The 20,285-nt window shown below is 42.3% G+C and overlaps 6 gene segments (V, D, J or C); 4 read left to right on the forward strand and 2 right to left on the reverse strand.

Moving 5' to 3' along the window:
- Positions 1–20,285, reverse strand: part of LOC134443158 (immunoglobulin kappa constant-like) — a 43,514-nt gene that overhangs the window by 20,878 nt on the left and 2,351 nt on the right.
- LOC134443154 (immunoglobulin kappa variable 3-15-like) lies at positions 890–1,446 on the forward strand (the record flags this gene model as incomplete). The annotated part of the segment is given in 2 exon segments: positions 890–976; positions 1,115–1,446. Coding segments are annotated over 2 exon segments (393 nt in total), but the record flags the coding sequence as incomplete, so codon positions are not given.
- Positions 4,392–7,491, forward strand: LOC134443116 (Ig kappa chain V region BS-5-like). The segment is given in 3 exon segments: positions 4,392–4,440; positions 4,529–4,783; positions 7,385–7,491. Coding segments are annotated over 3 exon segments (411 nt in total).
- On the reverse strand, positions 8,816–9,136 carry LOC134443164 (immunoglobulin kappa constant-like). The segment is given in 1 exon segment: positions 8,816–9,136. A coding segment is annotated over 1 exon segment (237 nt).
- LOC134443117 (Ig kappa chain V region 3381-like) lies at positions 10,927–11,430 on the forward strand. The segment is given in 2 exon segments: positions 10,927–10,975; positions 11,099–11,430. Coding segments are annotated over 2 exon segments (381 nt in total).
- Positions 13,934–17,656, forward strand: LOC134443118 (Ig kappa chain V region 3374-like). The segment is given in 4 exon segments: positions 13,934–13,982; positions 14,069–14,169; positions 15,864–15,927; positions 17,322–17,656. Coding segments are annotated over 4 exon segments (549 nt in total).

A 20,285-nucleotide genomic window follows, 5' to 3' on the forward strand; every position in this document is an offset into this window, starting at 1 on the left:
ACACAACTCCACCACCATCCACCACTGGTTACAGTCCAACACCTTCAGTCTCTATCTACAGGCTCTATTGCTACTCAGCCTCTCCTACTCTGTCGTCCACATGGACTCTGGTCCTCAGGCATTTGGTCTTCACTCCCATCCAGCGGTGGACACTAACAGTAGAGAGTCTAAGGATACAGTGTAATATATTTCATATCCAAGGCTCTCTGCTAGCAATCTCTCTATGTCTGTCTATGGCACGCACGCAAGCACGCACGCACACATACCTGGAAGCACACCCAGATACACACACGCACACACACGCAAACACACGCACACACACACACACACACACACGCAGGCACGCACACACACACACACACACACACGCAGGCACGCACACACACACACAAACTCACACTCACACTGTGTATAATCATAGGCCTATATATATAATCATGAAGAAAGAATTGCCACCAAGTGCTGTCAAACAATCGGCCAGGAGTGGCAGTGGGTGAGCGTCTTTCAAAGTTCTCTTGTTCAGCCACCGGGAGTCAGTGCACACACATTAATCACCATTTTCCCTCCAGATAAGGACCAAAATGAAATCCATGAATGGGATCAATTAAAATAAATGTCCTTTTGATGGCCAAATGATTCTGCTATAATCCAAAGAAATCAGATTACCGGCATAATAAATATTACAAGGAATGGAATTATATTTGGTTATGTCATATTTGATTGGACAATTATGCACTGGTGTCAGTAGTCTGCATCATCAGACCAGTTACAGTAATATTTCATACGTGTGTCATTGTGTGCATGATTTGCCTACAGCTGGTGGTTTGCATGAGTGCTGGGCGCCTTAGTGCCCTCTGAGTGTTTATACTGCAGCCTCAGTAGTGCACATGTCTGACTTCAGACTGTCACATCTGAATGGACAACAAGATGACTTTAGCTCTCATCCTCATCTGGACACTCACTCTCTACTGCCAAGGTACATGTTGTTCTCAGGATTTAGAGGCATTTGCAGAAAATCAGATTACATCTATTCCATCAATCACTCTGTCATTTATTAATTATTTGGACGTTAACATTTACAATATATTATACAATACCTTTGTCTGTGTTTCAGGATGTGAAGGCCAGATTACTGTGACTCAGACTCCAGCAGTGAAAGCTGTTCTTCCAGGACAAACCGTATCCATCAGCTGTAGAACCAGCAGTGCTGTCTATGTTGGCTATTGTCATGGAGGAGCTGCAGGCCATCAGTGTCTGTTCTGGTACAAGCAGCAGTCTGGAGAAGCTCCCAAACTTCTGATAACAGGTGCTAAATATCTCCACACTGGGACTCCATCCAGATTCAGTGGCAGTGGATCTGGTAATGACTTCACTCTGACCATCAGTGATGTCCAGGCTGAGGATGCAGGAGTTTACTACTGTCAGAGTTACCATAGTGGCCCAGTGTTCACACAGTGATAAAGCGCCGTACAAAAACCTCCCTCAGTCAGGCTCCACATGACTGCACTGCTGCTGCTGGAGCTCACTGCAGGTGCTGTGCCTGTGTGCGTGTGTGTTCGCGTGTTTGAGTGTGTATGTGTGTGTGTGTTAATTCAACACATTTATGATAGAGAATGTCTGACCACTGCTAATGGTGTATCATAACACACATGATTATTTACATACAGTAATATATTTATTTATTAATGACTTTTCATTAATAACAAGTATTAATAATAATAGTTCTATTGAAATACTCACAGACAGGCATGAATATTCCAGCCACAATTTATATAGTTCACATATCCCAGAATCCTGTGTGCCTGTAACAGACATGATGGTCTTTACTCTGCACTAGAGGGCCTGAGTGGGTCCACTGGGCCTCCAACAGGCTTCTCTGTACTGCTGGATTAAATTAATGTTGAAATAATACCAGTTTATAATGGAGTTGATGGGTTTTGAGTCCAGGGCTGGACTGGCCATCTGGCATACCGGGCATTTTCCCGGTGGGCCGACGCCCCTCGAGGGCCGATGCCCCTCTTTAAAAAAATATATATATATATATATATTTTTTACAAAAGAGACCGGCGGCCCACGATGCCATTTTGACGGCCCTTGGCCAGGGCGGTTCTAAGGGGTGGCAGGGGGTGGCATTTGCCAGAAATATGATATGCCAGCCCAGGTGCCCCCTCAGATATAATAGACTATAGCCCTGCAAAAAACGCGTAGCACGTCCATGAAATCGCAAATAGCGGTTCAACAAAACATCGTTTTTTCCCCCACACACTCTTTGATGCATGTTTGTGTAGACATAATGGCTGTGAACTGGGACATGTGGGGTACCATTCGAAAGCTTACATTCTCCTCTTTCCAATGGTATGCATGATATTCAGTTGCCAGGTACATTATGACAACAATGACACATAGAATCAGAGGTGTGCTTTTACATCCTGAGGAAGACAAAGTCTCAGAGAAAATGCACTGTATTTCATTCATTTGGTTTTCCTTTTCCAAGTTGAATGTGTACCAATGGAGATTTGTAGGTATATGCCTATGCTCTATAGTCCATGTGATAAATATATAGATTTGTTTTGATAGGCTACATGGAGATTAATGTTAAACTTTATGGTTAATTCCTGAGACTTCATTTTATTCCTCCTGTAAATTCTGCTCATTTTTAAGGCCAAAATATTCACAGTCACACAGTAAATGTTGTGGTGTTAATTCAACACTTACAGAGTTCATTTAAGTCCAAATGGACTCAAATGAACTCTCTAAGTGTTAAATGAGCACTGCAGAATTTACTGTGCATGTGCTAATGGCTGTCTTTGTGGTGGACTGGGGCTGTTGGTGATTATGTAGACCAGCCAGTGAGTAGCCACTAAGCACAATATTGTTACTACCAATGAATATTTCAAGAAGACGCTTTTGCATACCTCTGTGGTTGGGCTGGTGGGGTTGTGATTCAAGTGTAAAGAAATCCTGCACACTGTCCATTCCACCAACAAACTTTAATTCAACATTTCGGTCATCCGACCTTCTTCAGAAAAAGTTTGTTGGTGGAATGGACAGTGGGCAGGATTTCTTTACACCTGATTACCAATAAATATAAATTTGGATATTGAGTTTAAGTATTGTATTATTTGTAGTTAATAATTTATCCATCTGTTCTTGTCTATTCAAGCCAGACTGTTGAGGCATAAGTTAACTACTTCTGAAGCAAGACGCTCCAAACCCAATAGTGAAGGTCTATATGCCTAACATTAGAATAGGTAGGCCTATGTGCCCCCCTGTCTTTGTGTGTGTCCAAGGAGTTGATTGGACTGAAGAGTGCAGATAAGGCCAGTTCATCCCCAGCTGCTAGGGGCTCTCTTCTCTCAACTTCCAGGTTTTCTGCCAGCTTACATGACCAATCATAGATTCATTTTAAATAAACAATTCAACGTGTCACTGCACGAAGTCACTGCACGTATGGTGGTTTTTTTAGTACCTGAAAGAGACGTTTGTTTTCCGTCAGAAGACATTAGTTACGTCAATTGAATGGCAGTGCTCCGCTAATTACCAGTATGTGGGGCCGGTCTGAGCCAAAAAATGCCCGGGCCGTTTTGCTCCCCCAGTCCAGGCCTGTTTGTGTCCCATTATATTTCACATTCTCCAGCACTGCTGCCCCTCACATGGTCCATTGCAGGTCATGTATGTTACATAAGACACTTTCCATAAGAGCCTTAAGACACTGGATCCTCTTCCATAAGCAGCTTCCATCCCCTTACACTCTCTCAGAGTACTGTAGGCCCACATCCATCACCATGCAATGGTCATTCAAGCACCTTTAGTGACTGACACCTTGATACAATAAATATAATATGATTTCCCCATATTATATACTGCATAATATAATATGATTTCCCTATATATTGTCCAAGGACCACTGGGACCCTTTTTCTGTTTACTGTTTATGTCGCTATATTTATATTTACTGTATGTGCTTTGCTGTGGTGTATCTTGTCCATTATGTACTTTGATGTTAGTATATTGATATGGCAATACACTTCTTAAACTTGAACTTGAACTATAGTATTATAGGCCAAGAGGCTACTGGTTCTTTAGAGCTGGGACAAAACATTAAGAGTGTTGAACACAAATAAAGGCAACTGTATACTTTGCATTCAGCCATAACACTTACTGTAATTACTGCTTTAATACCAGCAGTCAGCCATATTGTCAACTACACTAATCAGTAATAATTAGTCAGCCAACATAGTAGATGCTGCTTTGGTGAAGTATTTGCATGTATGCTGATTTGCATGAGTGGGTAACGGCTCCCGTTGGTGACATTTATGTCCTTGTGTTTTCTTATAAGAAGCTCTACAGTGACTGAGTTTGTCATCATTTAGGAGAAATAGTCACACAACATGACTCCCATCTTCATAGTCTTCTGGATATTTATATCCTCCTTTACAGGTAAAACATTTAGTTTCATATTCAGCTAGAATGATAAGGGAATGTCTCTGTGTGATAGAACTTGATGATGTTTCTGTCTTTTCTACAGAGTCATATGGACAGGTCACTGTGACTCAGACTCCTGCAGTGAAAGCTGTTCAACAGGGAGGATCAGTCACTCTGAACTGTAGAACCAGCAGTGATGTATATGGTGCAGGGAATTCATTTCGCAAATTAGCATGGTACCAACAGAAACCTGGAGCAGCTCCAAAACTCCTCATCTCTTCTGTCAGCACACTCCAGTCTTGGACTCCATCCAGATTCAGTGGCAGTGGAGATTACAGTGACTTCACTCTGACCATCAGTGATGTCCAGGCTGAGGATGCAGGAGTTTACTACTGTCAGAGTGAACACTATCTCAACAGTCAATATGTGTTCACACAGTGATAAAGCGCCGTACAAAAACCTCCCTCAGTCAGGCTCCACATGACTGCACTGCTGCTGCTGGAGCTCACTGCAGGTGCTGTGGAGAGTCTTGTTATGAGGACTGCAAGACAGGGTGTTATGTTACGAGCCTGTTCATGTTCACTTCAGTATGAAAATACAGTATATGGGGCAGGACTTATTCAAACATTAAACTAGAAATACACTCACAGAATGCACACCTTGGCCAAGGAAGCTGTTTGAAAGAACATTTGACTATGTTACACTTTTCTTTTAAGTCTGCCTTCTTTTTGCGGAATTAGAAACTGGAATGTCCAAAGTCGCCCTATCCCGCAATGGTGAAAAATCTTTTAAAAATTCCTGGGTCCGGATCCTAATCCGGATCCCGACCAAAATGTAAAACTTGTTCTTGGTCATTTCCAACAACTCCACAATGTTTCATCCAAACCCGTTCATATTTTTTTTGAGTTATCCTGCTGACAAACAAACAAACGAACAAACGAACAAACAAATAGACAGACAAACCAACGCGACCAAAAACATCCTTGGCAGAGGTAATAATTGTAATGTCATGCTACAACTTCAAATGTGGTATGTGTAGATTCTGTAGCTCACTTCATCTTCAGCCCAACAACACCCAGCATGACCAAAGCAGCAGAAGTCATTATTTGGATTATTTGGATGAACAGAGAGAATATCCCAGCTGTGAAGCTACATGAGAACAGAAAGATCAATCCAAATCTAAATCATGGTTCAGTAATATTCAGCACATACTAATGTCCATTGTTGATGTTTAAGCCAAATCAGACACAAAATCAGAGTCTAAGTAAATCAAATTCTTTTTTTTAATGCCTTTATGTGAGATAACTGAGTGAGACGGAGACAGGAAGCGTGTGGGAGAGAGAGACAGGGGAGGATCGGAAAATGACCCCGCAACCTTTAGGCATGCAAGCCCAAAGGTGGGGGGCTTTGGGTAAATCAAATTCAAATAATTTAATTAAAAATAATAATTAAAAATCAAATCATCCTTAATGCACCCCCCCCCCCCCCCCCCCCCCCCCGCCCCCACACAGTTTGATACAAGTGTATCTATTTGGTCTTTAGTGTTGTTTGTTAGTGTATTTGATTCGATATCCCATAATCACAGTAGTAAAGCAGCATGAGGGAGCTGCAGGACCTTCAGCACCATGGACAGCAGCAGAGGATCGAGGGCAGGTGGAGTAGAGTGGACACCACAGACATCATATATGAAGACTAGATGCGTCGTCCGCGTTCCCGTCATGCAAGCCGAACGTCCGCGCATGGCGGCCATGTTAGAGCAGCCTGCTGGCTCAACCAGTTGCAGTGAGTTTTTGGTGTTGTATACTCTTCAGATGGCCATAATTCCCTCAAATTTATTTCGATTTTCGAAAGGGTTGGTTTTTTACACAGTATAAAAAATTCCAAACGAAAGTATATGTTGATACTGCATAGTGATGCATATCCACATTATTATTATATTATATTACATTATATTATAATGTTCATAGTTCTAAAATCATGTATAATATAATTCAGTAGGCTTATTCAGGTAATTACATAGACCCCATAAACAAATGCACAAAGTAATCTTTTATATTTTCAGTAAAATAACAAATAAACGTTCACTTTAGTCTACTTTCTACTTTAGTTTCGACAGCTCCACCTTGTGTTCAAAATGAGTCGTGACGCTAAAGCCATCCAGATAGAATTAACTTGTTGCGCTGTAGGCTACATCTCTCTTACAGTACATCATCTCTGTCGTCTATAATTTCATGCAATGAATACATCCATGCCGTCAACGTAATGCACAGCAATGATTAAAATGTGTATTAGCTGTAGGTCAATCTAATATTTTGGACTAATAGGTTAAGTGGGAAGCATAGGCCTATTACTCTCCTGGGCGTTTTACCCCAGTCTACACATTTATAAACACGTGTCAATATTTCAGCAAAGCAACAGAATACATTTGTAAGTATCCCAACGTTTCAACTCTTCACTTTACTTCAGCTGTAACGGAGGGTCTGTGGAGAGTTTAGGCTGCTCTAATATGGCCGACCTGTGCGGACGTGCTTGAAATACGCGATGACGTATCTAGTCTTCATATATGATGTCTTTGGTGGACACAACCAAGAGGAGCCAAAGGGGGCAGTGCTGATCCCAGGACAGCAGTGTGGAGGATGGACTCCTTTGGAGCAGCAGAGAGAGAGAGGAATACATGTCAAAGCACAAACCCTACTATTACAGCTCCCCAAACCCCTATTGTTATGATAACTCCAGGCTGTCTTTACCTAACCTGACTCTCATCAAATGAATGTAATCCCACTACATTCATCTGGTGAGAGTCAGATTACTCCTTACCCCCAACACAGGCAGATAAGTAAGTGTCCTTCAACATAACTAAATAAAATATCATCTATATCCCTCTCCTTGGCAGCTGTGGTAGGCCACTCCCAATGACTGTGTTCCACTGACGTGTTGCTTCTCTCTGCTACATGTGCAGATAAAGGCAGGCAGCTTCCTATTGGCTCTCTGGAGACAGTGGGGATACAGAGGCTACTAGTTAGAGCCCCACTCTCTGGATTTGGGGAACATGGGAAAATAGAGTAGAGAGAATGAGTATGGATACATTATAGTTTGCCATGTACTGTGCACAGTTATAATTTACACAATGTGCTGTGAAATGTGGACTAGTTAACTAGATAACTTTGCAGTGGACGAGGTTGATTAAAAAAAGAAAATGATTCGCAGGAAAATATAACAAACCATTGGTCCACCCAGCATGACACATGGTGCCTGGTACAGTCTGGTCCTGATCTAACATCTCTCCCTAGTGGAGGGTATCAGGAATAACATGTCACCTCTTGTGTGGGCCCTGCACTTGTACAACCATGGAGGTGCCAGGGAAGAGGACATAATCAGCAGCATGCAATATGTGAGGGAGTATGCACTTTTAACAAAGTTACTGTATGGAACAATACTATATTTTTGAATGTTTATTCCTGAAACAGATACAACTTTGACTGACCTACAAGGGGATGATCATGATATTTACATTAGAGGGAGCTAATGTTACCTTTTTCATGAATACTTACCACCACCATCACATTTTAAGTATTCATTATGACTGGAAAAATTGCACTTTTCATACATGAAAAGGGGGATCTTCTCCATGGTCCGCCATTTTGAATTTCCTAAAATAGCTATCTATTTTTAGCTGCAAAAATGACTCTGCTTGGACCATACTAGGGAATATTTGTTTATTACATAGTAAACGTTCATGTAAAGATCAAATTTGGCAATAGGCAGCCCAGTTTCAATGAACAGTAGTTGCAGTATACCTTTTTTGTCTTCCTGCACAGTGTTCCTTTAACCTCTGGGAAAGTGAAAGAGTGACTAAGCACAGATGTTTCAGGCCAGTTTGTGGGTGTAGGTGTAACCCATGAAACAGTGCACTCTGTGGGGGAAACTAGTATTTGCATTGCCAGGCTTGAGTGGGTCTGCTAGTCCCAGAATAGAGCAGCACTACTGCCAGATGTTCAAGAGTTCCCACCAGATTTCAAAGAGGCGGCATTAGTATCATGACTTTTTAGAGAATGATAGACAACTTGTATGAAGGATGGATATAGTAGAAGTAGATTTTTTATGAAGAACTGAGGTAGAATAAACGTCTATCCTATGAATGCAAATGCAAATATTAATTGAACATTTGAAGGACAAGACTATCAGATTGTCATAAAAGCAAAAATAATGACAGGCGTTAAAATCTGATTAAAGGTCTTTATTTGTAGAAATGGTCAAAATTTCCTGAAAAAAACTCAAAGCAAGAAGCTTCTCAAATGATATGAAAGAAAGAAATTATTTTCAAAAAAGAGCCGCACACACATAGAGAGAGGAAGAGAGGAAGAGTCCCTATCAGACACACTCTAAATCAGAATAATGGCAGACATTAAAGCAGCCTAGGAGCAGTCTGATTTCTTCAGGATCTTGGTGACAGTCTGGGAGCCCCGTGTTGCCTGGCAGGTCACTGGGACGTCCTGGGTCCACTCCTGGAGAGGGAGGGTCAGGGTGCTGCTCCAGCTGTACAGGCCGTCCTTCTGTGGGGCCCAGAGACTGGTCTCCCCGCTCCTGCTGCTCCCCGCTACAGACCAGCTCAGACTCCAGTCGGACGGGAAGCCTCCGTTAGCCAGGCACATGAGCGTGGCCGAACTCCCGCTGGTGTCCAGGGGGGGCAGCACTGTCAGTTTGGGAGTGGTGTCACCTGGGGAATAAAGACAAGAGGGACAACATGAGATAAATGAGGTGATGAGATGAAATAGATCAAAATCAGAGTCAGAGGACAAAAGCACAAGATCAATTCTTCACCCAGAATAGCAGATCAATAGTGTTCAATGGTTACTTTTTAATCTGGGAAATTTAGAAAAATATGTGGATTATTTGTAGAGAACGGTGAATTTTAGGTTGCATGTTTCAGTCTTTAGTCTTGATTTACAGAATTAGATTTAGTACGATTTAGCACGTTTTGCAGTGTGAAATGTGTTCTTAAATTAATTGAGAAGACATACAGTACAAGAAGGTTAAGCACAGAGTTCAGATGCAAAACCCCCTAAGTGCCTTTTCAAAAAAATAATCTTAATTCATTTTTATTTAATACAAAGATATAAAAATTGCATATTTTTACATTTTATTTTCGTAATATAGCTATTTATATGTATTATCAAGTACATGAATGTAAACCAAACCAACTAAGGGGTTCTCTAAAAATATAGAAGTGCAGGTCTTCAGAAATGGAGTTAGGGGGTTTTGCATCTGAACTAATGCAATAAGAAAGATTTGCACATTTACCATGCGTATTCACGATTTTAAAGCAACTCATGATGCATAAATGTCACACCACAATGCATAATATTGAACACTGCTCCAAGTTTTAAAACCCAAATGCTAAGAGTCACACTAAGAGTCACACTACCCCCTTTAAGTGATCATACTATTGTGCTCACAACTACAACTGCAATTACCGGTATCTGTACAATAAATTGTAAATTATCTGTAGTATAAATTTTACATCATCAATGAAAAGTTCTCCCTCCCCCTCAAATAAATACACAACAACTAATAAAAAGCTATAACCATTCAGTTGCCTCCCACATCAAGTCTACTGCTAAATGTGTACAAAAGTGCTAAAAATTGTATTTGCAGCTGTGATAACACCCATCGCATCACAGCCTATAAGTGAATCACCCTCACATGTTTTCATGATTTTACTAACTACAAAGGTTAAAGAACACAGGTCACTGTATATCCTAAAAGATGAACAAATCTGAGAAACACAACAAACTTAAGTTAAGTTGTTGATTACTCTAAAATAGACACTTGAAATGAAATAAGCTTAATCAATGACATGATTTCACCACAGCATAAAAGCACACTCCATTGCCACATGAAGTTGAAACCTAAAATTTAAAACTGGCGAAAAATGATTACAAAATGTTAACTTACCTCCAACGTCAAGTCTACTGCCACCTCCAAACGTGTACCACAGTGATACAGACTCATAGAGGCGCCGTACAAAAACCTCTTCACGCTACACTGGGCCTGACTGTGTGACTGTGCCGTTACAGGGAGGGGAACAAACAGAAGCAACTAGTAGTAGATAGTAGTTAACTAAATCATTTAATATTTTGGATGCTCATTAATGATTTTAGGGTTAGGTCCTTATCATTCTTGCTATCCTTCTTTTTTGTACTTTCTATTATTTTTTAGATAGGACAGTGAGAGAGAGACAGGAAACGAGACAGAAGAGAAAGACGGAGAAGTATCGGGAAATAACCCGCACCGGAATCTACCATTAATTTTAGTTTGTTGGCCTAGTCATCATTTTGTCAGGGAACGCAGAGCATACAATGTTGATGAGAATGTGTTGTGGGAATAGGTGGAGGAGGAAGTATTTGCATAACTAAACTGAGAAAAGCGTGTGCTTGACGTCTTTATATGTGAGGGAGATGAGGACTGGAGCACAACTCTAGAGGACATTATCTGAAGAAAATGTCCAACGACATCAAATTCATCTGGACTCTCCTGCTCTGTATTACAGGTAATGTTGACATAGACTATCTGAAGCATTTCAAAATATACTATATACTTTATACTTAAAATATATATCAATAATTTATGAAAATATGTTTGCACCTTGTGGTACTGTATTTTCTTTTTTCAGCATGCAGTAGTCAGATTATTGTGACTCAGACTCCAGCAGTGACAGCCGTTCTTGTGGGACAAACCATCACACTCGACTGCAGGACCAGCATAAGAATTGATCCATCATGGTGTGGCGGCTGTCTCTCCTGGTACCTCCAGAAACCTGGAGAAGCTCCTAAGCTGTTAATGTATAACATAAACTCGCGCTATGGATCAACTCCCAGTCGCTTTGTTGGTGGAGGAGCCGGTGGTGGCAGTGACTACACTCTGACCATCGGTGATGTCCAGGCTGAGGATGCAGGAGTTTACTACTGTCAGAGTTACCATAGGGGCAATGTGTTCACACAGTGATAAAGCGCCGTACAAAAACCTCCCTCAGTCAGGCTCCACATGACTGCACTGCTGCTGCTGGAGCTCACTGCAGGTGCTGTGGAGTAGTTAGTCTCTCTTTCTCTCTTTCTCTTTCTCTTTCTCTCTCTCTCTCAATACTCCCACAAATTTGTAGTATTCATGACACATTTGAGTCATTGTTAGTTAAAGGGACACTGTGTGAGATTTTTAGTTGTTTATTTCCAGAATTCATGCTGCCCATTCACTAATGTTACCTTTTTCATGAATACTTACCACCACCATCAAATTCTAAGTATTCACTATGACTGGAAAAATGGCACTTTTCATACATGAAAAGGGGGATCTTCTCCATGGTCCGCCATTTTGAATTTCCAAAAATAGCCATTTTTAGCTGCAAAAATGACTGTACTTGGACCACACTAGAAAATATTTGTTTAATACTTAGTAAACTTTCATGTAAAGATGAAATTTGGCAATAGGCAGCCCAGTTTCAATGAGCAGCATAGTTGCAGTACCCTTTTTGACCATTTCCTGCACAGTGTCCCTTTAAAATATCCCATATAAGCAGGTTTACCTGAGAAGACGTTCTTTACCCTGCACTAGAGGGCCTGAGTGGGTCCACTGGGCCTCCAACAGGCTTCTCTGCACCGCTGGACTAAAATAATGTTGAAATAATAACAGCTTATAATGGAGCTGATGGGTTTGGAGTCACATTATATTCCACATGGTCCATTGCAGGTCATGTATGTTACATAAGACACTTTCCATAAGAGCCTTAAGACACTGGATCCTCTTCCATAAGCAGCTTCCATCCCCTTACACTCTCTCAGAGTACATACTGTAGGCCCACATCCATCACCATGCAATGGCCATTCACACATCTTGATAGTGATCCACATCTTGATACAGTGAGCGTGACTAGATATTATCTCTTCATAGTATTAGTAGGCCAAGAGTTTACTGATTCTTTAGAGTTGGGAGTAAACATTACGTTTGTTGAGTTTGGAAATTTTGGGCCCTATATGTACAATCAGCTCCAATGGACCCCCAAAAGCCATAATTATATCTACATAAATTGGACAGTGTGTGGGCCCCCTATATACATGGGGCCCTGGTGTGTCACACTTTACCCGCTTGAACGACACAATACAATACAATATCTTTTATTTGTCATTGTGACAAGCACAACGAAATTGTGCACTCCTCCTTGTTGAAGCAAAAATAAATAAATACATTTAAAAAATGGAATAAAAAGAATGGTATGTATATAATAACTATGCTTTTGATGCAAAATTCAGTTCTGTGATGGCCGCTGCATAGAAACTGTTTTTCAGTCTGTTTGTCTTAATGGACCTGAATCTCCTGCCCAATGGCAGCAATTCAAAAAGACTGTGACCTGGGTGGGATGTGTCTCTCAGAATGCACTTGGCCTTTTTTAGGCAGCGGGTGCTGTGTAGGCCCTCCAAAGATGGAAGAGGGCAGCCAATAATGTTCTCTGCAGCCTTTATGACCCCCTGGAGCTCTTTCCTCTGTGCCACAGTGCAGCCTGGGAACCACACACAAAGACAATATGTCAATATGCTCTCCACTGAGCAGCGGTAGAAGGACACAAGCAGCTTCTGACAGATGTTGTTTTTCCTAAGTATTCTTAGGAAATAAAGTCTTTGCTGTGCCTTCTTCACTAGCCCAGTGGTGTTGACACCCCAGGTCAGGTCCTCGCTGATGTGAACTCCCAGGAAACGGAAGTCTGACACCCTCTCCACACACACCCCCTCAATCATAAGTGGCTGGATGGCAGTCCTCTTCCTCCTGAAATCGACCACCAGCTCCTTGGTCTTGGCTGTGTTCAGGAGCAAGTTGTTCTCTCTGCACCACCCCACCAAGCGCTCTACTTCATCTCTGTAGGCAGACTCATCCCCATTTGAAATAAGTCCAACTAGTGGTGTCATCAGCAAATTTCACTATGGTGTTATTAGTGTAGACTGGGGAGCAGTCGTGGGTGTACAGTGTGTACAGCAGAGGACTTAACACACATCCCTGCGGCGAGCCAGTGCTGAGGTTGAGGTCCATGGAGGTGTTATGACCTATGCGCACTCGCTGGGTGCGGCCTGTTAAAAAGTCTTTAATCCAAAGGCAGGTGGAGTGTGGTATGCCAATGCTTGATACACGTGGTATGCCAATGCTTGATGTATTGCGTTTGAATACCCCTGTGTATTCAACCGCAACTAAAGCCTACTGACATCCATCCATAACTTAATAGATGGAACTTAATTTAATTAGGCCTACTGCCTTAGAACCACTTGTCAGCCTTCTATAACATTAATCAGCAATAATGAATCAGCCAACATAGTGGATGCAGCTCTGGTGAAGTATTTGCATGTAGATGCTGATTTGCATGAGTGGATAACGGCTCTCGTTGGTGACATTTATGTCCTTGTGTGTTCTTATAAGAAGCTCTACAGTGACTGTGTGTGTCATCATTGAGGAGAAATAATCACACAACATGACTCCCATCTTCATGGTCATCTGGATGTTTATATCCTCCTTTACAGGTAAAACAATAATTTAATTTCATATTCACCTAGGTTGACTGTTTGTGTGTGGATAGAAGTTGATTTTGTTTCTGTCTTCTCTACAGAGTCATATGGACAGGTCACTGTGACTCAGACTCCTGCAGTGAAAGCTGTTCAACAGGGAGAATCCGTCACACTAAACTGTCGAACAAGCAGTAATGTTTATGTATATGTTTATGTTACGCCAAAACACTCCAGTCTGGGACTCCATCCAGATTCAGTGGCAGTGGAACTCACAGTGACTTCACTCTGACCATCACTAATGTCCAGGCTGAAGATGCAGGAGTTTACTACTGTCAGAGTTACCACTATCCCAACCCTCCAAATGTGTTCACACAGTGATAAAGCGCCGTACAAAAACCTCCCTCAGTCAGGCTCCACATGACTGCACTGCTGCTGCTGGAGCTCACTGCAGGTGCTGTGGAGAGTCTTGTTTTGAGGACCGTAAGACAGGATGTGTTACGAGTTTATTCTTGTTCACTTCAATATGATAATACAGTATATGGGGCAGGGCTTGTTCACTTAAGGAAGAAAAATCCGCACTCACAAGCTACGTCTCATTATTTATTTTTATTATATGGTTGTGACGTCATCGGTCGAATGCTCCATTCATTTCAACGGGGCTCCCCAACGTTCGCACGTCTGTTATTTTTCGATAACGGACGGGTTGGTCTATAACAGACCGCTGTCAATGGCAACAAGACTTTTCACTGCTAAAGCGACTTTTCAACAAGACTCTAATCAGCTGCTGTGACAGACAGCACCCGTTGTCCTGGCTACCGCTGTCAATGGCAACAAGACGTTCACTGCTAAAGCCACTGGCTAAAGCGAATGTTTCATATCACTCCGCAGGGGGTCCGGTCTTTTGTCACTCTAATCAGCTGCTGTGATAGACAACACCTGTTGTCCTGGCTAGCCTACCTAGCTGTTGCCTAGCGGTGTTCCACAACGGCACTGTTTTGTTTTGCGCAGCAACAATCTTAACATTAAATAGGTCTAAAGAAATGTCCCTGCATGTGTGAATCATGTAAGTATATCCATATAATAAGCGGGTTAACTTTCGGCGAGTCGGTCGCTTTGTGGAATAGCAGCACTTCAGAGAGAACAAGACCACTCCGCTCCGCGTCGGGGTCTAAAGATTCTCTCTGTCGTGCTGCTATTCCACGGTAGCGACCTTCTCGCCGAACGTTAACCCTTACATATTACCACCATGTCCAAAAAGCAAACGCGTTTCGGCTAACAAGCCTTCATCAGTGCGTGGTACTTGTGCTTGTGCTTGTTAGCCGAAACGCGTTTGCTTTTGGACATGGTGGTAATATAAATAAATAATGAGACGCAGTTTGTGAGTGCGGATTTTTCTTCCTTAAGTTGACGCTTTTTATCTCGCACCCAAAGACTTTCGTTTTTCCAAGAAGTTGAGCGCGTCCTCTGCCAATACTTGCAGGGCTTGTTCAAACATTAAACTAGAAATACACTCACAGAATGTACACCTTGGCCAAGGAAGCTGTTTGATAGAACATTTGACTATGTTACACTTTTCTTTTAAGTCTGCCTTCTTTTTGGGGAATTAGAAACTGGAAAGTCGCCCTATCCCGCAATGGTGAAGAATCTTATAAAAATTCCTGGGTCCGGATCACCACCAAAATATAAACACTTGTTCCTGGCAATTTTCAACAACTCCACAAAGTTTTATTCAAATTCATTCATAACGTTTTTGAGTTATCCTGCTGGCAGACAAACAANCAGACTCACAAACAGAAAGACGAGCAAATAGACAGACAAACCAACGCGATCAAAAACATCCTTGGCAGAGGTAATAATAGTAATACCATGCTACAACTTCAAATGTGGTATGTGTAGATAGCTCACTTCATCTGCAGCCCATCAACACCCAGTGTGACCAAAGCAACAAAAGTCAGTATAGGTGAACAGAGAATATGCCGGCTATGAAGCTACATCAGAACAGAAAGTAGAATGCAAATATATTTTAATCTTAATCATGGTTCAGTGATATTCAGCACATGTACTAATGTCCCATGACCCAAATCACAAATCAAACACAATACCAGAGTAGGTCAATCAAATTCCAAATCTTTTGACAGCAAAACAACGTGACACCCCCCCGGGGTTGAGGACTCAATCATTTACCATATAAATGAAAATGATGCTCTTTTATTTCTAATTAACATTGCATGTCTTTCGTCACTCATCTTAGACAGCATTGGATGTTGTTTATATGATATTTTGACAGCAATGACAAGCTTTAATGCACCTATTCCAGTTTACGTGTTTGTGGGGCTGATTACTGACTGCAATACAGTAAATACGGTATGCCAATGATTAAACTCTGCTCATTGTCAAGAGGCGCCATGATCATGGTACCTCAGTCATGGAGGAGGATGGGGGAAAGCACTGGTAGATTACTCCCCCCACCAACCTGTCAGGACGTTAGTCAAACCTTTGGGTTTCAAAGTCTGATGCCCTAACCGCTTACCCATGACTGTCCGTAGTACTGCACCACAATGACAGTATGCAGGGCCTTACGTAACACATTAGGACTTGCTCATTGGCATTCTAATATCAGCTAATTGAGAACTAGGGGCTGTGTCTTTCTAGCCAGGGAACTCCCATATTGCCTTTAGTTCTACACTTGTGTTTCTCAACGGGGGCGGTACAGCCGCCCAAGGGGCATTGGGGAGCGCTTGGGGGGCGTTGAGAAGGCCACAGCTAAGGGACTTAGTTGCCATTGGGGTATATTAGTCTATATCATTTTTTAATACTAAAGGGGTGTTAGCGGCCACGGGGGGAATTGGGAGGCTTATGATGATGTTCAGGGGCCATTTGTTCAAAAAAGGTTGAGAATCACTGTTCTACACAATCGTTCCGATCATCTGACAGACACTTTTTGATTGGTCTGGTGGTAACCAGGCAAATATCTTTCTGGGTTAATGTTTTGGACTAGTTTTCATTTCCTTTCATGCACACAGGGGTTGGAGAACAAAAGCAGCTGAGGAGGAGAACATGCGCATGGGAAAAGGTGGAGAAGGCATATTTGCATAACGCCGGACTGAAAAACGCTTGAGCTTGACATCTTTATATGTGAGGGAGACGAGGAGTGGAACACTCAACTCTAGAGGACATTACATGAAGAAAATGACAAACAAGATCAAATTCATCTGCACTGTACTGCTCTGTATTACAGGTACTGTGTCTGGTCTGAGCAAAGTAGACTTTTTTAACCATTGTAAACATTGAAATCATGTATTGTAACAAGTCACAAGTCAGTACTATTGTCCTGTATTTTTCCATCTATTTCAGCATGCAGATGTCAGATTACTGTGACTCAGACTCCAGCAGTGAAAGCTGCTCTTGTGGGACAAACCATCACACTCAACTGCAGGACCAGCACAGGACTTGATGGGATTTGTAGCAGAGGCCACTGTTTCTCCTGGTACCTTCAGAAACCTGGAGAAGCTCCTAAACTGTTAATTTATCTCATAAGCTTGCGCTATGGATCAACTCCCAGTCGCTTTGTTGGTGGAGGATCCAATTATGGCAGTGACTTCACTCTGACCATCAGTGATGTCCAGGCTGAGGATGCAGGAGTTTACTACTGTCAGAGTCTCCATAGTGGTAATGTGTTCACACAGTGATAAAGCGGTGTACAAAAACCTCCCTCAGTCAGGCTCCACATGACTGCACTGCTGCTGCTGCTGGAGTTCACTGCAGGTACTGTGGTGTGTGTTGAGGGGAGGGGGGGTTGTTGAGGGTGGGGACCAAATGTAATTATTATATTGCCACATTTGAGATGTTCTCAGAATGCTGCTACCAATTTCAACTACAAATTTGTACAAAAATGACATGAAATCAGACGGCAAGTCGAACTCCCATGTGTGTTCACATGTTCACAAGCAACTTACAGGCCACATGGGCAACCATGGTCCAATGATTAGGGAGTTGGACTTAAGATCAGAGGGTTTCAGGTTCAAACCCTTACCTCTCCCTATATTGAACCTCTCCACCCATGGCATTAACAAGCAAGGCACATGACCCCACATTGCTCTATGGACTGTAATCAACACCCTGTAAATAACTGTCAGTCGCTTTAGATAAAAGTGTCAGGTAAGTGCAATGTAATGTAATGCAATTTAATGTGATGTAATACATTGTAGTGTATAGAGTGGAATCAGCGTGAGTGAGCTGCAGGAGCTTCAGCACCATGGACAGCAACAGAAGAGAGAGGGCAGGTGGAGTAGAGTGGGCACTACCAAGAGGAGCCAAAGGGGGCAGTGCTGATCCCAGGACAGCAGTGTGGAGGATGGACTCATTTGGAGCAGCAGAGAGAGGAATACATGTCAAAGCACAAACCCTACTATTACAGCTCCCCAAACCCCTATTGTTATGAGAACTCCAGGCTGTCTTTACCTAACCTGACTCTCATCAAATGAATGTAATCCCACTACGTTCATCTGGTGAGAGTCAGATTACTCCTTACCCCCAACACAGGCAGATAAGTAAGTGTCCTTCAACATAACTAAATAAAATATCATCTATATCCCTCTCCTTGGCAGCTGCGGTATGCCACTCCCAATGACTGTGTTCCACTGACGTGTTGCTTCTCTCTGCTACATGTGCAGATAAAGGCAGGCAGCTTCCTATTGGCTCTCTGGAGACAGTGGGGATACAGAGGCTACTAGTTAGAGCCCCACTCTCTGGATTTGGAGAACATGGGAAAGGAGAGTAGAGAGAATTAATATGAATACTTTTTATTTTTTTCAGATAGATGATAGGCAGACTTTTATTGGCCCCAAGGGGAAATTTGTTCTCACCACCATATCAGTCTTGTCAAGACATTAAACCCAATTGAACATTGACATACTAGCCATACTGTAGATGACAAGTCAGATACTAGATACATACCCACTCAGACATTGACAGACAGCACAGAACACAACATGATGACAGACACTATATATATACACTCCAGGAGGGACAATTGCAGGGGTCACTATGGGATGTTGTTTAGTGCAGTAATGGCATATGGAACAAAGCTTTTGTTGAAGCGTGCTCGCCGCCATCTGATGGATCTATACCTGCGGCCAGATGGGAGTAATGTGAAGTGTGTGTGGAGGGGATGAGTGTGGTCTCTGGTTATTGTTGTCATATACACAGTTTACGATGTGCTTTCAAATGTGGACTATTTAACCCCATTATGCACTCTGTGGACACAAAGTGGAAGATGTCTACAAAAAGGAGTTACATCACTGCAAAGGATATGAAATCATTGATCAGTATTAGCTGCACGTTTCCTTTAAAAAAGACATTCAGCAAATTACGCCTTTTTATGGGACAGAAAATATAGCATGATTATAGCTGGGTAATCCACACACTAAGGACTGACCAGATGAAGCGGCATTTCTCAGAGGAGTGGGTTCAATGTCTTAAGGCCTGACACACCTGGAGACACTCATGCCAGAATAAGGTCTGTAGTCAGGACTAGAACTCTTACCACAAATATAAGCCTACACTTCCAAGGTGCTCATGTGTGAACATTCATTGTAGAGACTGACAAGACTCTGTGGTAGACACCCAGCATGACACATGGTGCCTGGTACAGTCTGGTCCACCCAGCATGACACATGGTGCCTGGTACAGTCTGGTCCTGATCAAGCATCTCCCCCTAGTGGAGGATATCAGGAATAACATGCCACCTCTTGTGTGGGCCCTGCACTTGTACAACCGTGGAGGTGCCAGGGAAGAGGAAATAATCAACAATATGCAATATGTGGGCAAAACACAGAGTATGCAGCTGTTATGAAATTATGGAAAAATATGGTAATACTCATTCCTAAATCATATTAAATTAGTGAACTGGGAAGCGCACTTGTATGCATCTGTAACAAAGTTAATATATAAAGCAATACTGGAACAATTTTTAAATGTTCATCCCTGATACCGATTAAACTTGAACTCACCTACAGGGAAGGGACATTAGAGGGAGCTTTTAGACAGGACACTGTGTGGTTGTGTGCATTTGTGTATGTGTACATGTGTGTGTGTGCATGTGGAGTTAACCTGTGTGAAAGTGAAATAGTGTGACTAAGCACAGATGTCTCAGGGCAGTTAGGTGTAACCCAGGAGACAGTGCACTCTGTGGGGGAAACTAGTATTTGCATTGCCAGGCTTGAGTGGGTCTGCTAGTCCCAGAATAGAGCAGCACTACTGCCAGATGTTCAAGAGTTCCCACAAGATTTCAAAAAGGCGGACAACTTGTGTATGATG

This window comes from Engraulis encrasicolus, unplaced genomic scaffold (assembly GCF_034702125.1).
Source record: "Engraulis encrasicolus isolate BLACKSEA-1 unplaced genomic scaffold, IST_EnEncr_1.0 scaffold_28_np1212, whole genome shotgun sequence".
In the NCBI taxonomy this organism is placed as follows: domain Eukaryota; kingdom Metazoa; phylum Chordata; class Actinopteri; order Clupeiformes; family Engraulidae; genus Engraulis; species Engraulis encrasicolus.